Source organism: Sinohyriopsis cumingii, chromosome 3, assembly GCF_028554795.1.
Source record: "Sinohyriopsis cumingii isolate HCF-2022 chromosome 3, ASM2855479v2, whole genome shotgun sequence".
NCBI lineage: Eukaryota > Metazoa > Mollusca > Bivalvia > Unionida > Unionidae > Sinohyriopsis > Sinohyriopsis cumingii.
The window spans coordinates 147,910,851-147,929,170 of NC_142963.1; the positions used below are offsets into that span (position 1 = coordinate 147,910,851).

At 33.3% G+C, this 18,320-nt stretch overlaps 1 protein-coding gene across 2 annotated transcripts in view; it reads left to right on the forward strand.

Annotated features, from left to right (window-relative positions):
- The window catches only part of LOC149804110 (phospholipid-transporting ATPase ABCA3-like), an 89,721-nt gene that overhangs the window by 38,763 nt on the left and 32,638 nt on the right, over nucleotides 1–18,320 (forward strand). Inside the window, exons 7-13 of one of the 2 annotated variants that reach the window (XM_089954075.1) lie at nucleotides 309–440; nucleotides 3,941–4,070; nucleotides 6,126–6,280; nucleotides 8,743–8,898; nucleotides 10,100–10,310; nucleotides 13,178–13,427; nucleotides 14,176–14,300. In XM_089954075.1, coding sequence (XP_089810201.1) covers nucleotides 309–440; nucleotides 3,941–4,070; nucleotides 6,126–6,280; nucleotides 8,743–8,898; nucleotides 10,100–10,310; nucleotides 13,178–13,427; nucleotides 14,176–14,300 — 1,159 coding nt within the window. Of the gene's footprint in view, nucleotides 1–308; nucleotides 441–3,940; nucleotides 4,071–6,125; nucleotides 6,281–8,742; nucleotides 8,899–10,099; nucleotides 10,311–13,177; nucleotides 13,428–14,175; nucleotides 14,388–18,320 lie in introns of both variants that reach the window. The other variant, XM_089954074.1, reaches the window with a different exon arrangement.

Consider the following 18,320-nt stretch of genomic DNA (forward strand, 5'->3'; position numbering starts at 1 on the left):
ATTCATTACATGGCAACACATTGTTGTCAGGTATGTATTCATTACATGGCAACACATTGTTGGCATAATGTGGTTATTAGGTTCTCCTTTTATTTATCGTTTACGTAACATAAATTTATACTAATGAGGCAAAATGTAGCATTAGAAATCAATGCCATACTACATTACATGATTAAAAGTTGAAACGCAAAGACTACAAAAAACGTTTTAAGATGTCAGAGCGATTAATATCTATCAGGTCTCCATCACTAGCTGAAATGAGCTACCATGCTGAACATTGGATGAATGAAAAGTTTATTTTTTTGTAGCCATCCTACTGGTGCAGTAAAAAGATAGACCAGAGAGTTTTCAGTAACAATGACATGGGTCATGACCCTGAGTATTTTGAAAGAGAGCGAACAGATATGAAGTGTGGAATATCTATCAAGAACCTCAAAAAGGTCAGTTGCATAAATAATCTTTCATGAGTATACTGAATAACATTATATGCCATGACCCATTTGCAGCAATCGTGTGTATTACTCAAATAGTTGCATAACTTTTATATCACATTAGGTATTCAAATTTGTTATGTGCGATCTGCCAATAAATTGTATCATACTTTTCAAGTGAAAATAAAAAGACACCTGCTTATAAACTTTCTAATTCTTAAATATAGAGTTTTATCTGAGGCTCTTGGTCAAATTATTGTAAATTAAGGAACGGTTTTTGATTGACATGGAGACATTTGTCATCCACCTAATTATTGCGGTCTCTTTTTGAGGCAATTGAAAAAATCAAGCTGGCACTTTATTGCACTTTAAAGTTGAATATTGTACCCCTTACAATTCAAAATTTGATTTATAGCTGGTTATGAAAAGTTGTTATGTATATTTAGTTTGTATTTTGTGTTGGGTTTGCTTCATGAATATATGTCATACTGTGTGGTTGACCTTGGTTAGTAACTGAGTTTGGGTCCTATCTGACTAATGTCTTGTTGCTTACAAAATAAGCATATATTACATAGCTAATATTTCTCCATGATTTTCAGTTATATATTAAGGTCATTTTTAATTGGAGGTAAACATATTTCCAGATGTTGAGTTCAAGGTCTAGTTTTCAATATCAGGAATTAAGAATGTTCTAGAAGCAAGATGTTTACAAATGCAATAAGAAAATGACCCTTATCCTGGTTCCATTAATGTTTCCAAGCTCTGTTTTGTTGTTCATTTTGTTTACTACGCAATTCCTCATTCTTATTTTAACATCCAAAGTGGAATCAGTCGTATTGATGTGTTTAGTTTTTAATTTGAGAGTATTTACTTATTTAATGTATTCATTGGACAAAGTGCTGAATATTTTTGGACTAAAACACTATTTTGGGATTATTGTGAATTCATTCAAGAACAGTTTGGATTATATCATTGTGATACATCAAGACTTTTGACACATTAGCATATGAGGCTATTAGCATTTTCAAAATTTGAATTCACGCAGAACACCACTGGAAGTCCTTAGGAACTCTATACATTTGGACTTGTTATTGAGCTTTTTACTATGAGGGGCTGTAAGTTCTTTTTAAATTTTCACTTTCTATTATGGGAACATATATTATTTGTTATATTGACAAATCTTGCATGTTTTCACTAATTTCTGTTTTTTAGTTTAAGTCCATAGATTGGTAACAAAAGTGAAAACTATCCAGTTAAAAAGTTTTTGTGTTTAAAATTTAGCACAATTTACATAAACTTGGGATCTGCCACTAAGCTATGAAACCTTTTCTCATTTAAGATTAAAACTGGTATCACAGTTGTACAGAAATTTACCCTATGCTTAGAAATCCAAGAGAAAACACTCCAAATATATTGATAATTCTTTGAAACTAAGGGTACTTTTTCCGACAAAATGGTCCTTTCCCATTATTCCTTGAGTATGGTAAATAACAAAATGTGAGCAGAAAAATGTTCGGAAATTTCTCATGGAAATTTTACTCTTATGGATGTTTTATTATATAAGTTAGTGCACAGTTAGTCCATCATTAATTATGAAAGCTTTTGGGAGGTAATCAATCACATATGCTGAACTTGAAAATAAGCATTTTGTTAAAGTAACGTTGTGACAATACTTGTTACAGAAACAAATGGAAGAATGTAAAAGTATTTTATATTTTATCGTATGAAACAAGATATATATATATATATATATATATATATATATATATATATATATATATATATATATATATATATATTGTTTTATGAAATGACTGATGTTAGATTGTGTGAATGAGTTCTTTTTAAAGACAAAATACCCTCTGTACCTTTGAAAGCCACCTGCATTCTGGTGACTGCATCGATTTGAACAAAGAATTCACAGAATGTCTACAGCAGTGATTTCTGAGAGCATCTGGGTTAGCACGTATTTAGTGTGAGCAAATATTTTAAAATGTGAGCACTATCATCATAACAGTTACAAAAATTTGTATCAATGATATATCAGAGAAGTTCATGTATTGAAATATAATTCTTTATTTCCCTTAGCTATAACATGGTTTCATGTCATAGTCATTTGTCCTTGAATTTACATAATATTATCCTTCATTTCTTCAATGTTATTGTTCAAGAAAGGCATTTTGTTTCAATTACTTTCTAAAGGTCATTGGTTCCTTGATATGTACCAAGAGCTGTCTTAACACGTGCCATTTTACCTTCACATAGTCACATTTTACACTCACCTGAAAGTGGTTAGTCAACCCTATTAAAAGAAATGAAACCACCAAAAGTATAATGTAATACATTCCTATTGCAAACTTACATTGTCTTTCATTCAGTGGTGGGCCATGTCCGTTGTTTCACGAGCTCTTTTTTTGGTAAATCACTATATCTAAATTATAAATCACTGTTAATGCAACCAATTTGAAATCTTCAGAACCAGTCCAACATCAGGCTAGTTAATTTTAGGTATGTTCGATGGCTGTGTGTCCATTTTTCACAAGAATTAACTTAAAACATAATATGTATAACTTTTCGATGGAAATAAAACCTATTGATCACAAACCACCAGCAGACTCCAGCATCACTGAGTGATCACATGACTATGTCAGTGTAAAGAAATATTCAGAATAAAGACTGCTTACTTGCAATCACTTCAGCAAGGAACAATGGATAATGACTAAGTGAATGAGTGACTATCCTGGTTTGTCTTAATTAAATATCCAAGAACTGGTGTTGTTAACAGGCTTTTTATGTAGGTGACATGACATTCATTTAACAGATTGATGTTATTTTGATAGCAAGGAAATAAAAGTGTAACGGCACAAGAGGATAGCATTGCGGCAAGGTCTAAATGTTAACAGTCCAATCAGATAGTGAGTTCTGAAGCATAATGGCAGAAGCAGATAGCATGGCAATAAGTTATAAGGTGTAACAGCACAAAACAATAGTTTTGTGGGACTGTTAAGGGAAAAGGTCCTAGGGAGAACACTGGCATGTATAACTACACTGCATTCAAAAGAAGATGGATGGTTAATATTTTCTATGGATTTCTTTGCCAACATATTAATATATTTTGGCCACATTATTACAGACACAAAGATGATGGAGGTGTTCCTCAATAAGTCCACACAAATGTACATGTTTTCAATGATGTATTATATCATCTAATCTCAATGGCCAATACAATAACTATTCAAATTTGTAAAAACCTCCTTCTGGTTTTTTCCAAGACAAAATTCAGATTAAGTTTATCAGACCCTCATATGGCTGATATTCCACAATGCAATGTTAGACATCTGTGGAATGTTAGACATCTGTGGAATGTTAGACATCTGTGGAATAAGACCTCTGCACTTGCTAACCAGACTTTGCCAGCTTTTATTAATTTAGCCCTCTAATTACTTTATATCACTAATTCATCAAAAGAAGCCATTATGCAAAGATATTTTATGAAACATATTTTGTAGGAATTTGGATCTGGAGAAAACAGGACTGTGGCTGTTAATGATTTGTCCCTGAACATGTATGAAGGTCAAATAACATCACTTTTGGGTCATAACGGAGCTGGAAAAACCACCACTATGAGCATGTTGACAGGTTGGTGTTTAATTTGTGATCTGTTTATAATTGCAGAATGTTTATGTATTCTATTTTAGGTGATCATAACTGTATTTTGAGGTGTGATTTCCATCATTACAATCACTTAAAGCAGATCTAACTTACAATGTTATATCTTTTGTATCAAATCAAGTAAATTGGATAGAATGAAAAAAGTTAAAAGGCATGCATATCCCACTAATGTGAGCTGGCAGTCACATTAAGGTGTAGCTCCACACATTTCAATTGGCCAGTTTTAAATAGCATTACTTGTGTAACATAATTAAATCATTTAACATTAATTAGTGGATTGTCCTAATCATTTGCAAACATGATCATGAATAGGAAGGGAACCAAGTGATAGGCATACTAGTTGCAAGAATAGGTTAATTTCATAAATAGGACATCATTACAGAGATGCTAAATTAAAAGTTTATAGGGATCTTATAATTCCCTAACTGGCATTTCAATTTTTTATTTTCAAAGATTATGGAATCTTTCTGCAATTGATTCCACAAATGACTACATAAATACATTACTACTTGAACAACAAAAGCAAAGTGTCAACCATTTTATTTCTCAAAATAAATAATCATCTTTTGTTGTTTCCTGTTTTTAAAAAAAGAATATAATTCTGTTCTGAAACAATGGTAACACGGCAATATGCTAAAGGCAGTTGCATAATAAGTAAAGACTTTGTTGGTAGGCAGGTAATGATCAATTAAACCATATGGGATTTTTATTTTAGCAATATTTCAAAGATTTGTCCTTTTGAAAGTAAATATAATTCACACAGACAAGGAAACAACTAGGAAGAAGATATTTATTCAGTTATTCTAAACATGATTATAAGACAAGCATTCAGCCATTTATTCCTGTTCTCTCTATATCTCACTCTCTTTCTGAACGTTCCCGTTTCACAGCTGGTAAACACCAGATTTTTAATTTTTCAGGAGTACTGCAACAATTTGGGTTCTCTATATTCTATATATTTTGACATTTTTGTACACACATTACTATGAACAGGTGTATTCATCTGTCCTGTGTTCATTTTATGTGCTAGACTCGGTTTGGATAATACTGTATCATCAAAGGATGTACAAAATTATCAAGCCATCAAAATTTGTGATGACACATTTGGTACTCTTTTTTCATTAGGAAATGCAGGTGTCATTAGATGCAACAATATAGTAGAGTATGCAGTTAAAGTGGTTTTTAAAAAACTAGTTAGGGTTGCTAATTTTGTCCCTCATCTCATTATATTGTCACAATGTGTTCACAGGGGCATAATCATTTTCGTATCAGATTCAGTCAAAACACGTGTAATCATGATTTCAGCAACTTATATGTGCACATTTTATTGTTGCTAGTGGTCACAAATGTAGAAACATTTACCAGCCGTGAGTAACAAATGATGGTGAAATCTGTGTTAAAAGAAACTCATTATAAAGGCTAATTACGGTATACAAAGGATACATTCAAACATCCCATGGAAAATCATATAGAGGTGCCATATATAATAAGAAAGCTTGTCAACGGATAGCACCCTGCTAGTAGCATTTCTGACTGAAGCTATTATGAAGACATTACATATTTAACATTTGCACTTTGTGAGTAACAGAATCACAGAATAACTTTGCAAACATTTACATTTGTATCAGGAATTTCATTGTCGGCCAGAATAACATCACACCACAAGCTGGGTGGGTGGCAAATGTCTATGATATTGTTTATTCTGCCATTCATTGTATGTAATAACGCAAATGACAAACATTCACATAATCATACTATTAATGAAGAAAATATATAATTTTGCAGCTATTTTTTCTACATTGTTTCTATACGTTATTGCACCAGTAGAAATGTTGATGTTTTGACTACGTTTCTCTTGCCCAAATTGTTGAAGTTTCCATACAACGGCATCTAACTTCATTACATAGAAACCATCTGTGGAAGTGTGCTTAGAGAGACACATATTTGACAAAAGAGTCTATGCTCATCAGCACTGAAAGTATCATTTAAATATAAGTATGTTTCTTTGTACCCCCCACCCAGGTTTTATCTCCCCAACAAGCGGCACAGCTATAGTCAACGGTTACGATATAAGAACTAACATTTCCAAGGTTCGTGAAAATCTGGGTATGTGTCCACAGCACAACATCCTTTTTGACTCCATGACAGTTGAGGAACATCTCAAATTCTTTGCTCTGGTAAGATAATTATTATCCGTAAATTTGTTGATACCATCATTACTTTTGTTTTGTGGCAATGTCTGTTTTGCTAGAGTTGTTGTCTACATTTGGACAGTAGTGTTCTTTTTCAGAGGCCTATTTCAAGAGAGGCCACCCTTGTTATGAAGTTACATAAAGGTATGAATGTCTATCAGTTTATTCCTATGAAAGAGGGAATCACTTTTGAAAAGCCAGCTTTCCATTGCAGAGGAGGTAGCTTCATAATAAGGAGAAATTAATCAGAATTGTATTTAACTCTGTTTAATACAGCAGTCCCTTTCTACAAAGTGTCCCGTTTTTTACTCTGTTTAATACAGCAGTCCCTCTCTACAGAGTGTCCTGTTTTTTATGCAGTTCCTCATATAAATATGGGTATAGACATTGATCACCTTTTTGGGATGAATGCAGTTTTGATATTAAAGTGACCTCAATATACAGTACACTTTCATGGTTCCACACAACATAGCTATAGCAAGGGAATACTATATCTTATGTACACTTGTATGGTTCCGGTCAACATACCTATAGGACAGAACCAAATATTTTATCTGCCATGTATGCAATAAGCAAAATCGTTTCATTTATATGCAAGCCCACAAAAGAATTCAACATAATTATAGGAAGGGACTCTTTTATCCTGTGTCCACTTTTAAGTTTTATTTGTTAAAGGATCTATCTGACCAGAGCAAAGTCAACGTCACCAGTGTAGAACTATCCCTTAATTATATACCTTTTTTATTGTAATCTACTTCACAGACACAGTCACATGTGTAACCATGAACCTTTATTTAGTCAATTTTTATTTGGCAGTATTTCTTACAATATCCAAAGCATCTTGCAGTTTTTCATGCTACATTAAATGCTGTAAATTTGTGCATTGAACCTTAATTATCAGACTTGCACAGTGTGGAAGATCAATAATGAACTCCCTGAATCCATTCATCTTCAGGCAAGATGTCCAAATTGCTGCTAAAATTATGTGATGCTGAACTGTTTTTCACATTCAGTGACTTTTTCAGGTTTTTAAAAAATAAAAAGATGGCAAAGCATTTAGATATAACTCTAATGAATACTTGATTTACTGTACTGCATTTTACTAGTAATTGAATTATGGGAAAAGAAGAATAAGTTTCTAACATTTTGTGGGGTATTTGGCTAATGGTGAGTAAAAGTATAGCTATGAATACACAAATCATATGATTTAAAAGTATTTAGTAATGGTAAATCTTCATCCTAGTATGAATAGGTGACACACTTCTTGTCTGTTTTCTTCCAACTACTAAAGTTTATCAAATGCCATTAGATCACTGACTTGATGTTGAGATATTATAAAAATCACACAAACAGCATAATGTGATTCAATTTAATACCTTCAGATACTGTGTAAGGTTTACATGTATAATGGAATTGTACATTTGCAATATTTCCTATAGAACGTGGAACCATATTCTACATTTACCGTGCATCTTTATTGGCTCCATCAGTGGGGAAGTTTGATCCTAGTATATATTCATTTCTGGTTATCCTGCTTTTTCAGATCCATAATGGGTACAGTTTCTTTGTGTCGGGTCATTGAATGTCTTATAAATGTGTTTAACAATCAGATTTAGTTAATATATACTCAAAGAAAACTAGTGATGGAATAACATGACTAAACTGCATTAATACTCATGCTGGAAACATGTTATATTGCTCAGATCAGAGAAATGGAGAACCATGTAATTTTATACATAAATCTTCTATAGAGATTATAATTTTGTTTGACCTGTTATGAATGCAGAACTCAAAAGTTTTCTAGCAAGTCTGTTTGACTACGTTTTGCATTCATAGATGACTGTAAAAGGATTGTTGCATTCCATCAACACATATCTAGTTTCAGTTGTTCTATTTGGTAATAATTTAATCAACATACACAGAAAAGTAAATTGGTTATTACCAGCCAACTTCTTACAAGGATGCACTGGTGTTGACTAAAAGATAAAGCACATGTTAAAAAAATTTTTTTCTTGAGGTTTAGTTGAAAGACTTCAATAGGAATTCTAGTCCAAGATGTGATGCAGAAAGTAATTTTCTACTTTAACCCGATGAGTCAAATGGCTACTCATAACGTGATCGTTGATGAAACACATGTAAGCCAGAAATATATTTTCTTCTTAAGAACTAAAGTTGGAAGGATACCTGTGGATGATTTACACCACTTTTTGACAGAGGTGAGATGGCAATGATCCGTAACGGAGAGCGCTTTAGACCACTCGGCCACTCGGGGCCCCACCACCTTTTGTAATTATGTTCTTGCAGTAGAGTTGTGGTAATAAAGGACCTTTTCCTCATCAATAAATTTAAGTGCTGATGAAAATTAAATATTTAAAGCAAAATTACAGAAATTAATTCAGATACAAATAAAAAAAATTATTTGTTATATATGTTTCCTTGAATTTCAGTTGAAGGGCTGTTCATGGGGCGATGTAAACAAAGAGGTGAAAAAGATGTTAAGGATTCTTGGACTCCAGGCTAAGCGAGATGCCCAGTCACATACACTCTCTGGGGGGCAAAAGCGAAAATTGTCGGTGGGGATATCTCTTATTGCTGGTTCAAAGGTGGGATTTTGTTCTATTGTACTTCTCACAAAATTACAGACACTGATATCAACAACAAAAATGTTTATTTACAGTAGAAATTAGAAACAACACTAAGTCATTTCAATTTTGATCCTGTATTCGCATTATGTACCAGACAATCAAACTATTGAGACATTCTTTTATGAAAGCAAAGATCAATGTTTGGCTAATATTATACATTTTGGAATGACTGTGATCATTAATTTCAGTTTAAGATGGACATTATTTTTAAAAATCCTCCTAGATACTTTTTTGTATGCATGCATATGAAGGTTCACAACCATTTAACTGATTTCTTAAATTTCATCTGAAATGAGCACTGAATCAAAAATCCTATTTACCTCACCTATAGTCATCAAAGATGCACGATGCATGGATTTTGGGATGTAGTGTTTAGTACACCGAAACGATGATGATGTGACTTTTGTTCTGGGCGTTTTGACAGCTTCCCCACATACTGTTCAGGTTGTATTGTCAATGCATTTACAACTATGGACACAAGACATACACTGAGGGAACATTCATAGGATTAACATGTGTCATACATCAAAACTGGTCATTTGACTTACTTTCCGGTATTTATTTAACGTTGTTAAAGAAAATCATGGTTGGCCCTAATTTCTATGCTTTTTGCCCCAAGCCATTACTGTGTGTGTATATGATGATAAAATGTAGCGCTCATCAATGATAAGACACTGCAACCTTTGTTCCAGGTTTTATTCAGTATCATTCAAATTTTGTGCGGAGTTCTTATTTTATTACCCTCTCTCCAAACGCCTCCAAAAATTGCATTGCGTCCATCTTTGGATGCAAATATGTTAGAGAAAAGAATAGTCCCTCTGACCAACTTGCGGTGGTTGATTCGGCTTTAAATTTAGATAGTGCTTTATACCAGAAAATATGTTTAAGCTTTTGCGTTACTCGAACTTGCAGACCCTTAGAGCGATAATGAATTGAGATGAATAAAGCTGATATTTTATGCAAATGTTTTCTTTCTTGCTTGGAAGAAAGTCATGAAACAAATACTCAGACTAAAAGAGTATCGAAAATTCTTCGGATGGGATGAGACTCATACTTTTCAATTAAGCTCTAAAAAACAGTGGTGAAAAGGAATCCTCATCAAGTCAGCATTTTACAAGCTGTTCATTTATGTTGGATATTTTGTGATATATCATTTCAGGTGATAATTCTAGATGAACCTACTTCAGGAATGGATCCCTCTGCCAGACGACAGCTCTGGGACATATTACAGCAGTTCCGCCAGGGCAGAACTATTATTTTTACCACACATTCTATGGATGAAGCGGATATCCTGAGTGACAGGATTGCAATTATGGCTGAAGGAGTTGTCAGATGTTGTGGGACATCCATGTTCCTAAAAAAACTATATGGTTAGTAACCAAAAATGTTGCCATGGGAATAAAAAATATCATCTAATCTTTTTCACCAAACGTGGAATGTTTCCATATTTAGGAAACAGTTGCACTTGTCGATTATCACAGCTAATTTCTCATATTTACATCAAACTATTTTAGGAATGTTTAAATCGTTTTTATACCTTAGCAAAAATCCTATATTAAAGATTCCCTTAATTATCCTAAACTCGTCGAAGTCATAATTCATGTGAATATAATAAAATAATTTAATCATTCTTCGTGTCTCTTCTTAACAGTTATTTTTCTCAAGTGTAAGTCCAAAATAGTTCATAAAACTTCTTACACAAATTACATTAGTGATCCAGATGTGCCTTTCGATAGTCATGGTTCTTCAATTTAATATATTTAATGTTTAGGTTTGTTTATCAGTGCATTTTAGTTTCCAGGGTAATATTCCAAAGTTGTTGAAGGTAACTCAGTGAAATCTGGTTTACACATCAAACTGGAAGTGTAAATTACTCCCCATTTTCAGTCATTTTAATGTTTTTTTTTCCGTCTTATCTCCATCCACCAGCAATACATTTTCTGAAGGACAACTAAACAGTGATTTAAGATGAAATGATATATATATATATGTATATATATATATATATATATATATATATATATATATATATATATATATATATATATATATATATATGAGATTGTAATCGATATGTTCAGGCAATTGATTCAGCGAGAAACAAGGCAACTAATCAATAGAGTCTTATGACAACTTGATATCTTTTTAAATACTACAGAATGCTACCACACTTTAGACACGTATTTAAAAATGTTGTATATGTACATTTAATCCCCTATTTTGGATCTGGTATTATAAAAGAGTCCATGTTTGATACAGAATACAGGACTGAGCATTTCTGGGAGCCATCACAATGTGTCACATGGTCTGCATCTTCTACTTTTCATCAAACTATTTTCAGTTTCTACTTAATGATATGATGTATTTATACAATGTTTACATGTGTCCACCACATATAGCCACAATGTCCTGTATGGAAATGTACATTCTGAAAATTCCAATACCAACATAATAGATTATATGCACACATAATACTCTTTTGTAACATGTATAGAGTAAACGCATGAGATATTAATGTCTCAGTAGAGATCACATTATATCTGAGTATTATAATCATCTCCAAAGAGATTTAGGGAAAACTAGAACCCTAAAGAAATGTACTTCAGTTATATTGATCAAGTTCTGCAGGTTATTTGCTTCTTTTTTTTCTTCTTCAGCAGACAGGCAGATTCGTCACAACTGTTACAATAGAAATACATTTCACTATGTTATTTACATTTGCTTATAACTAGTGTTGTTGTTGTTGTGTGGTTTAACGCCATTTTTCAGCGCACGATAGGCTATACATTGTGGCCATTATTAATGGTGGAGGAAGAACCAGAGGAAAACCCGCGGAAAGAACCACCGACCCACAAGAATCTTATATCTAGTGATGTCTGATTCCATATTGAATTGGATGAGAGATATCGTATTAAGCAATTTCACAATTACTACACATCCTCTCAGAATTAGCTTTCTGTTACTTTCTACTTCTAATGTAGTATTAGTTATCTTATGTCAAAGAAATCAGACCTCTGTGCCTTTCCCAGAGACAACAATGGAGTCACCCAGGGCCACTCAGATTGGGGTATTTAATATATCCACTGCTCTGCTGAGCTACCATGGTTGCCAAAATGAAAAATAATTTTAAAAAATGGTTTTTGTTTCTTTCCTTTACTATTTTATTATCTATGTTATTGTGTTTTGATTTTTCTTCTTGATCAAAAATATAGAACATTTTAAAAATCAAAGCAAAATTTTGTATCGGACTATCTCCCTCCACCAAAAAGAAATCGTTATTCCCATTTGCACGTGAGACATTTTACATAATTGTATGCATATAGCATACGGAGAAAAGAGGAAGGTTATCTGAATGTTGGCTATGACTAATAAGTTAGACTGGGATCATGTTGGGTATGAATAACAAGTTAGACTGGGATCATGATGGGTATGACTAATAAATTAGACTGGGATCTTGTTGGGTATGACTAATAAGTTAGACTGGGATCTTATTGGCTATGACTAATAAGTTAGACTGAGATCATGATGGGTATGACTAATAAGTTAGACTGGGATCATGTACTCTTTAAATGTTCCTATATAGTTTATGGCTTTCACTGAAAAACTATTGATAATATCTGGTTTATAGTAAATGAAAATGATGCCGATATGACACCTAAACTATCGGCTGCAAAGGCCATTTTGAAATCCATTTTATCTTTTCTTCCCCTAGATCTCTGGTACTATCAACATTGTGTGTTCAGCAAAAGACTTCTGATAATATCCTATAGGTACTAAATATGGTATACACCTAGGAGTCGGTGATCCTCAGCCTTTAAAAAAATGATCCACAGTTGCTCATCACATCTGTATTTACATCCTTTGCAAAGAAAGAAATATATTCAATCAAATTCAGAACATTTCCTTTTTCTTGTCACATTTTGTGAATAGCTTGAGTTTTGAAGAATTCATTGAGGTCATACTTCGCCTGTTTAGTAAAACGGATACACCTTCTGATCTGTCAGAAATGAAATATCAGTACCTCACTCATGTAACATATATATATATATATATATATATATATATATATATATATATATATATATATATATATATATATACATTCAAGAGAGAGTATATAATAGTCATTTTTCAATATTGTCCTTTGAGTTTATAATGATTATGAAGCTTCTGATATTTATGGTAAGATTGTATTGAGTATACTTTAACCTACATGTATTTTGCTCTATTGGTACAGGTGCCGGATACCACATGATCATTGAAAAGCATCCAGGCTGTGATGTTGAGGCTTTGACTCAGCTGATACAGACTCACGTCCCCATGGCAACACTTGAGAGTCAAATCAGCGCAGAACTTTCCTATCTTTTGCCATTTGATGAGAGTCCCAAATTTGCAAAGCTCTTCGAGACTGTAGAGATTTCAATGGAGAGGCTTGGAGTTACCAGTTTTGGTATTTCTCCAACAACAATGGAGGAGGTTTTCCTGAAGTAAGTTGCCTTTTCTTCTTGTCTTGTCTGCATTAGCAGAGAGTGAGTCATGCCTATTGAATTTTCAGCGCATCAGTAATATAGTTTTCAGCAGCATCAGTAATACAGTTTTCAACAGCGTCAGTAATACAGTTTTCATCAGCGTCAGTAATAGTTTTCAACAGCGTCAGTAATACAGCTTTCAGCAGCATGAGTAATACAGTTTTCAACAGCGTCAGTAATACAGTTTTCAACAGTGTCAGTAACACAGTTTTCAGCAGCTTCAGTAATAATGTCTGAATCATTTAATTTATGATACTTTGGCAACAAGTGTTGAAAATTATAACTAGGAAGGGTTCATATGTTCAATTTTCAGGAGAAGATTCATTTTTGAGGTTTGAAAAACAGTTTTAATACATTAATATCTATATCATGCAGAAGAATTGGGAGCGAAATGACTTTTCCAAGGATACACAGTAAATTTACCAACATGCAAAACATTTCATGTCTTCTACATGTGACAGGCTGGCTTATTATGTATACATTTTTAGATCTTAAGAAAACAGTTTGCATTCTGATGTAGACACCATAGCTTTGGGAACATTTAAGTTTCTAGAAAGTTTACAAAATATTTCAATGTGTGTAGATAATTACAATATCTGATTATTTTCCATACACATGTAGCACAAATCTGACCTTGTTTCATCTAAATCAGCAAAATTACATAGCTTCAGAGATCATGGACTAATCCTTTACTTGTACATTTTAGAGTAGGCAAAGAGGCTGATGAGAAGAAAGCACTCCATAACCTTACACTGAAAGACCTTCCATTCTCCTTTAAAAATGACTCGCCAAAACTGGACAGAAGGAATGGCTCTTCAGGCAATGAATTAGGTACTTGTAGCTCAGTCGAGGAGGGACTTAGCAACGGTAACCCAGTTGGAGTCTCTCCTAGAGATATCAATAGATCAGTCTCTATAAGTAAGTTTCAATTTGATTTATATTATGTAATATGTATGCTAAGTTTTAACAAGTAATAGATCAGGATGGTTCATGAAATAGAATTATACAGCCAAAGTAGGTTGTGCAATCACGTTAAGGGGCATCTTCTGCTTAGACATTTGTATAAATTTGTATATAAATTTGAAAAACATCCATAGGAGCATTTGTGTTTTTATCGGAGGAAAGGATATGCATCCTTACATTCTGTGAAACTCGCTATTTTAGTTTAGTGTGTGTAACATACAGTAAATAAGAATATATTAGCATTATTAATTTATCATAAAAAAATCAGTATAACATATTAGACACCCATTGTGTAGCTTGTAATGTATGTCTAATACTCTCTATCTCATTTTATGTGAACAATATTTTAGTGAATACAGCTATTACTAAATTGCCAGAATGTGATGCTCACTAAAAGGTTTGAACCATACAATGTATTTTAGGAGGTTTGAACCGGGGGGATTTGTTGCTGATGGTAATGGTACCTTGTAAGGCTGTGTCAAACTTCTCTTGACGTATAATGAAGGTCCAAAACAGTACAAGTTCAGACTAGAAAACTGCAGTAAAGAACTATTTTATCCATACTCTTCAGACCTATTTCTACCCTTTGTCATACTGCATACACACACCAGTGTTTCAACCCCACACAGCTCTGTCCCGAGGATGACCATCTAAATTCTGAATCCATTGTGTACATATACACACTAACAACAAAGTGTTTGACTTTATCTTAAGCCATATTAACTGACTGGAGGAGTTCAGTGTCATTATACAAGCCCTGAAATCACCACATATTTTAGAAATAATTAGAAAAGTGTCAACCTGCTGTTTTCCCAAGATCTATCCCATGGGTGGAATGAAATTATGAAAGCATTGTGGATGTCTGTAGACAATCTCTTGTCTATTCCAACAGTTAGAATTCTCAATCTTGAATGATGCGGGAATAGTGCACAACTCTGCGCACGCAGCAAGGAATGGACAGAATTACGTGATTTCCATTTTTTTCGCAAATCTTGGGGACAACAATTAATACAATTTAATGTTAGTGGGTAAGGTGTTGGCTTGAGCCCATTACTTGTTGTAGAGGTTCGGTAGATTCTGGAGAAAGCAACCAACCTCAGAAAGGCAAGCACATATATACAAATTCAATGCTGGAAACAGGGATCAAACCATTGACTGTAGAGGAGCAAAGAAAACTTTGTAATGGCACAAAAATGCAGCTTTTCTTAAATACGCCACTTAGAAGCAGATTTCTAATGGTCAATAGTCAATCAATCAATATTCCTTGTGTGTCATTTTATGAGTATTTTTATGTTGTCATGTGAGATTTTACTAGCTTTAAACTCAAATGGCACCACAATGAAGTATTGAATCAATGAACTTGAATTGGAACACTAAATTATAACATTAAGACTTTTAATACATTTTGGAACTTTTTTTTGTAATAACTAGGAGCTATAAGATTTTTTAAAGATATATCATTTAATAACATTGACCTTTGCCTTCAAAATGCATCTTAATGAAGTGCAAAACAACATATACCCTGATCTGTAGGTATATTATGCGATGGTATATCCGAGTCAATGTTGTTTGTTTCATTTTTCTGTGTATTACTTCTCCCAAAGTGCACAGATTCATATCTGAGTATGCAATATAGTAGAGCAGATCTGGGTCGATCAAAAGCATAGGACATTTTCATCCTGTATTTTCTGTTCTTCTTTTTCTGTTGGTCAAAAATAAGCGATGGCTTGAGTTCTTTGTCCATAGTTTCATGTCTGGTTTCAATAGGCGGTTATTTGTTATTGCTACTCGTCCCAAACTACTTTTAGAAAAGTGATGAAACTTGACATACATTTTCGTCGTGAGTTTCAATTAGTACTAAATAAAAATGACGTCCCTCAAGCATTTAGTCTTGCTGCCCATATTGTAAGTGTTTTGCAAATCTTGTGAATTCAGCCTCTAAATGGATGGTCCTATTGATATGGGGTTTTCATTAAAAGACTTTTTATGGCATGTGTCTGGTCTGAAACTGATCTGGCTGTCATCACGACCATCCTTAATATTTTATTATCACTGTTTTTCCAGGGTGATATTGACATGCGGTTTGCACTACTTTTCATGCACAGATGGCAATATTGACATGTGGTTTGCACTACTTTTCATGCATAGATGGCAATATTGACATGTAGTTTGAACTACTTTTCATGCACAGATGGCGTGATTGACATGGGGTTTGCACTACTTATCATGCACAGATGGTGACATTGACATGGGATCTTCACAACAATTTATGCCATGTAGCTGGTCTTGAATGAAAATTGTACATATGTTTGTTACAGTGTTACCATCAAAATCTTGATACTGACTGTTATATCGGCTATTTTAATTGAACCAGTTACTTTAAAAGTTTCATACAGGTGCTTCCACTGAATAAATGGTTGTGTGTATATATATATATATATATATATATATATATATATATATATATATATATATATATATATGTGTGTGTGTGTGTGTGTGTGTGTGACTGTTTCAGAAAAGCAGGACCAGAATGTACAAATGTTTAGCTGACCTCCATCATGGCAACAATGGCAGTCATCTTGATAATCTTGTTATCACTGCTCCTCGTCAAATAGTGGTAGCATTGACAATATGGTATTGGTCCCTGTACAGATTTGACAGTATACTATTGGTCCCTGTACAGATTTGACAGTATGCTATTGGTCCCTGTACTGATTTGATGATATGCTATTGGTCCCTGTACAGATTTCACAACTGGCACATATGTGCTATTGTGAAAAAGTTCAAAAATGAAACATACATGATATTGGGATTAAGTCAATGGTCACTGTTTGCATTTTTGGTGCTTCATTGAGCTGATGAACAAAAGAAACATACATACATATACAAATGTATTTCATCGTTTTTAAAATAAACAAATTGATAATTAAGGCTCTGATAATTGGCACTCTGACATTGCTTTTATGGTGGAAGGTCTTTTGTTTTTAATCTGCAATGTCTTATTTGCTTGATATAAATGAATTGAGTTTTATCAAACCTAGTTCGTGGATATACTTTAATTTTAGTTAATGGATATTTTCCTGACAGCATTTGGAATGAGTTATATAATGTATTCAAGGTCGAAGGACAAGATATGTATGTACTGAACAATTACCTTGTGAGCATATAAGCAAATATTTTTCATCAGACTTGATATGCTTAATTTTGTTTATATTCTTGCTTTTGTAATTTTTAGAATATCTTAATGTGTTTTAATAATCACCAATAAAAACTCGTGGCCATTTGGGTTTACTTATGAACTCGTTACTGCGCAACAAATTATTATCATTTTGGGGAAGAGATCGTGTATGAATTCGAGTATAATACTATATAGAATACGATCGTAGCGTGGTTCCTGAAATTTTAAATAATGTACGTGTATTTTTCTCGTACCTGGGAAAACACTTTTTTTTAAAGGTACGAGAAATAGTGAGTAAAACGTTTATTATCATTTTGGGAAGAGTTCGAGTATGAATTCAAATATAATAAGATCGTGACTTGGCTCCTGAAATTTAACAATTTCACCAGGTCCTTGAAGTGTTATGCCAAAATAAACATTATCGGAAATGTTGCTTGTTACTGATCCATGAGTAAAGCCAGTAAGTCGTCTTTGTGATTGTCTTCAATTAATTCTGTATACAATCGTTCCTCAAACAATAGCCTACATGTGTTTCTTCTTTAACTGCGTACACAAACAATCAGCAGCCAATGCAGTGGTTGATAAAAGATTCTCACAAATTAATAAACATCAAAAAACGAAAGCTACCAACATGTTTGCTGGGCTTGGCGATGTTATTAGACGCAATCAGTTGACTAGTAAATAATGTCCGCTTTATTAACTGGACA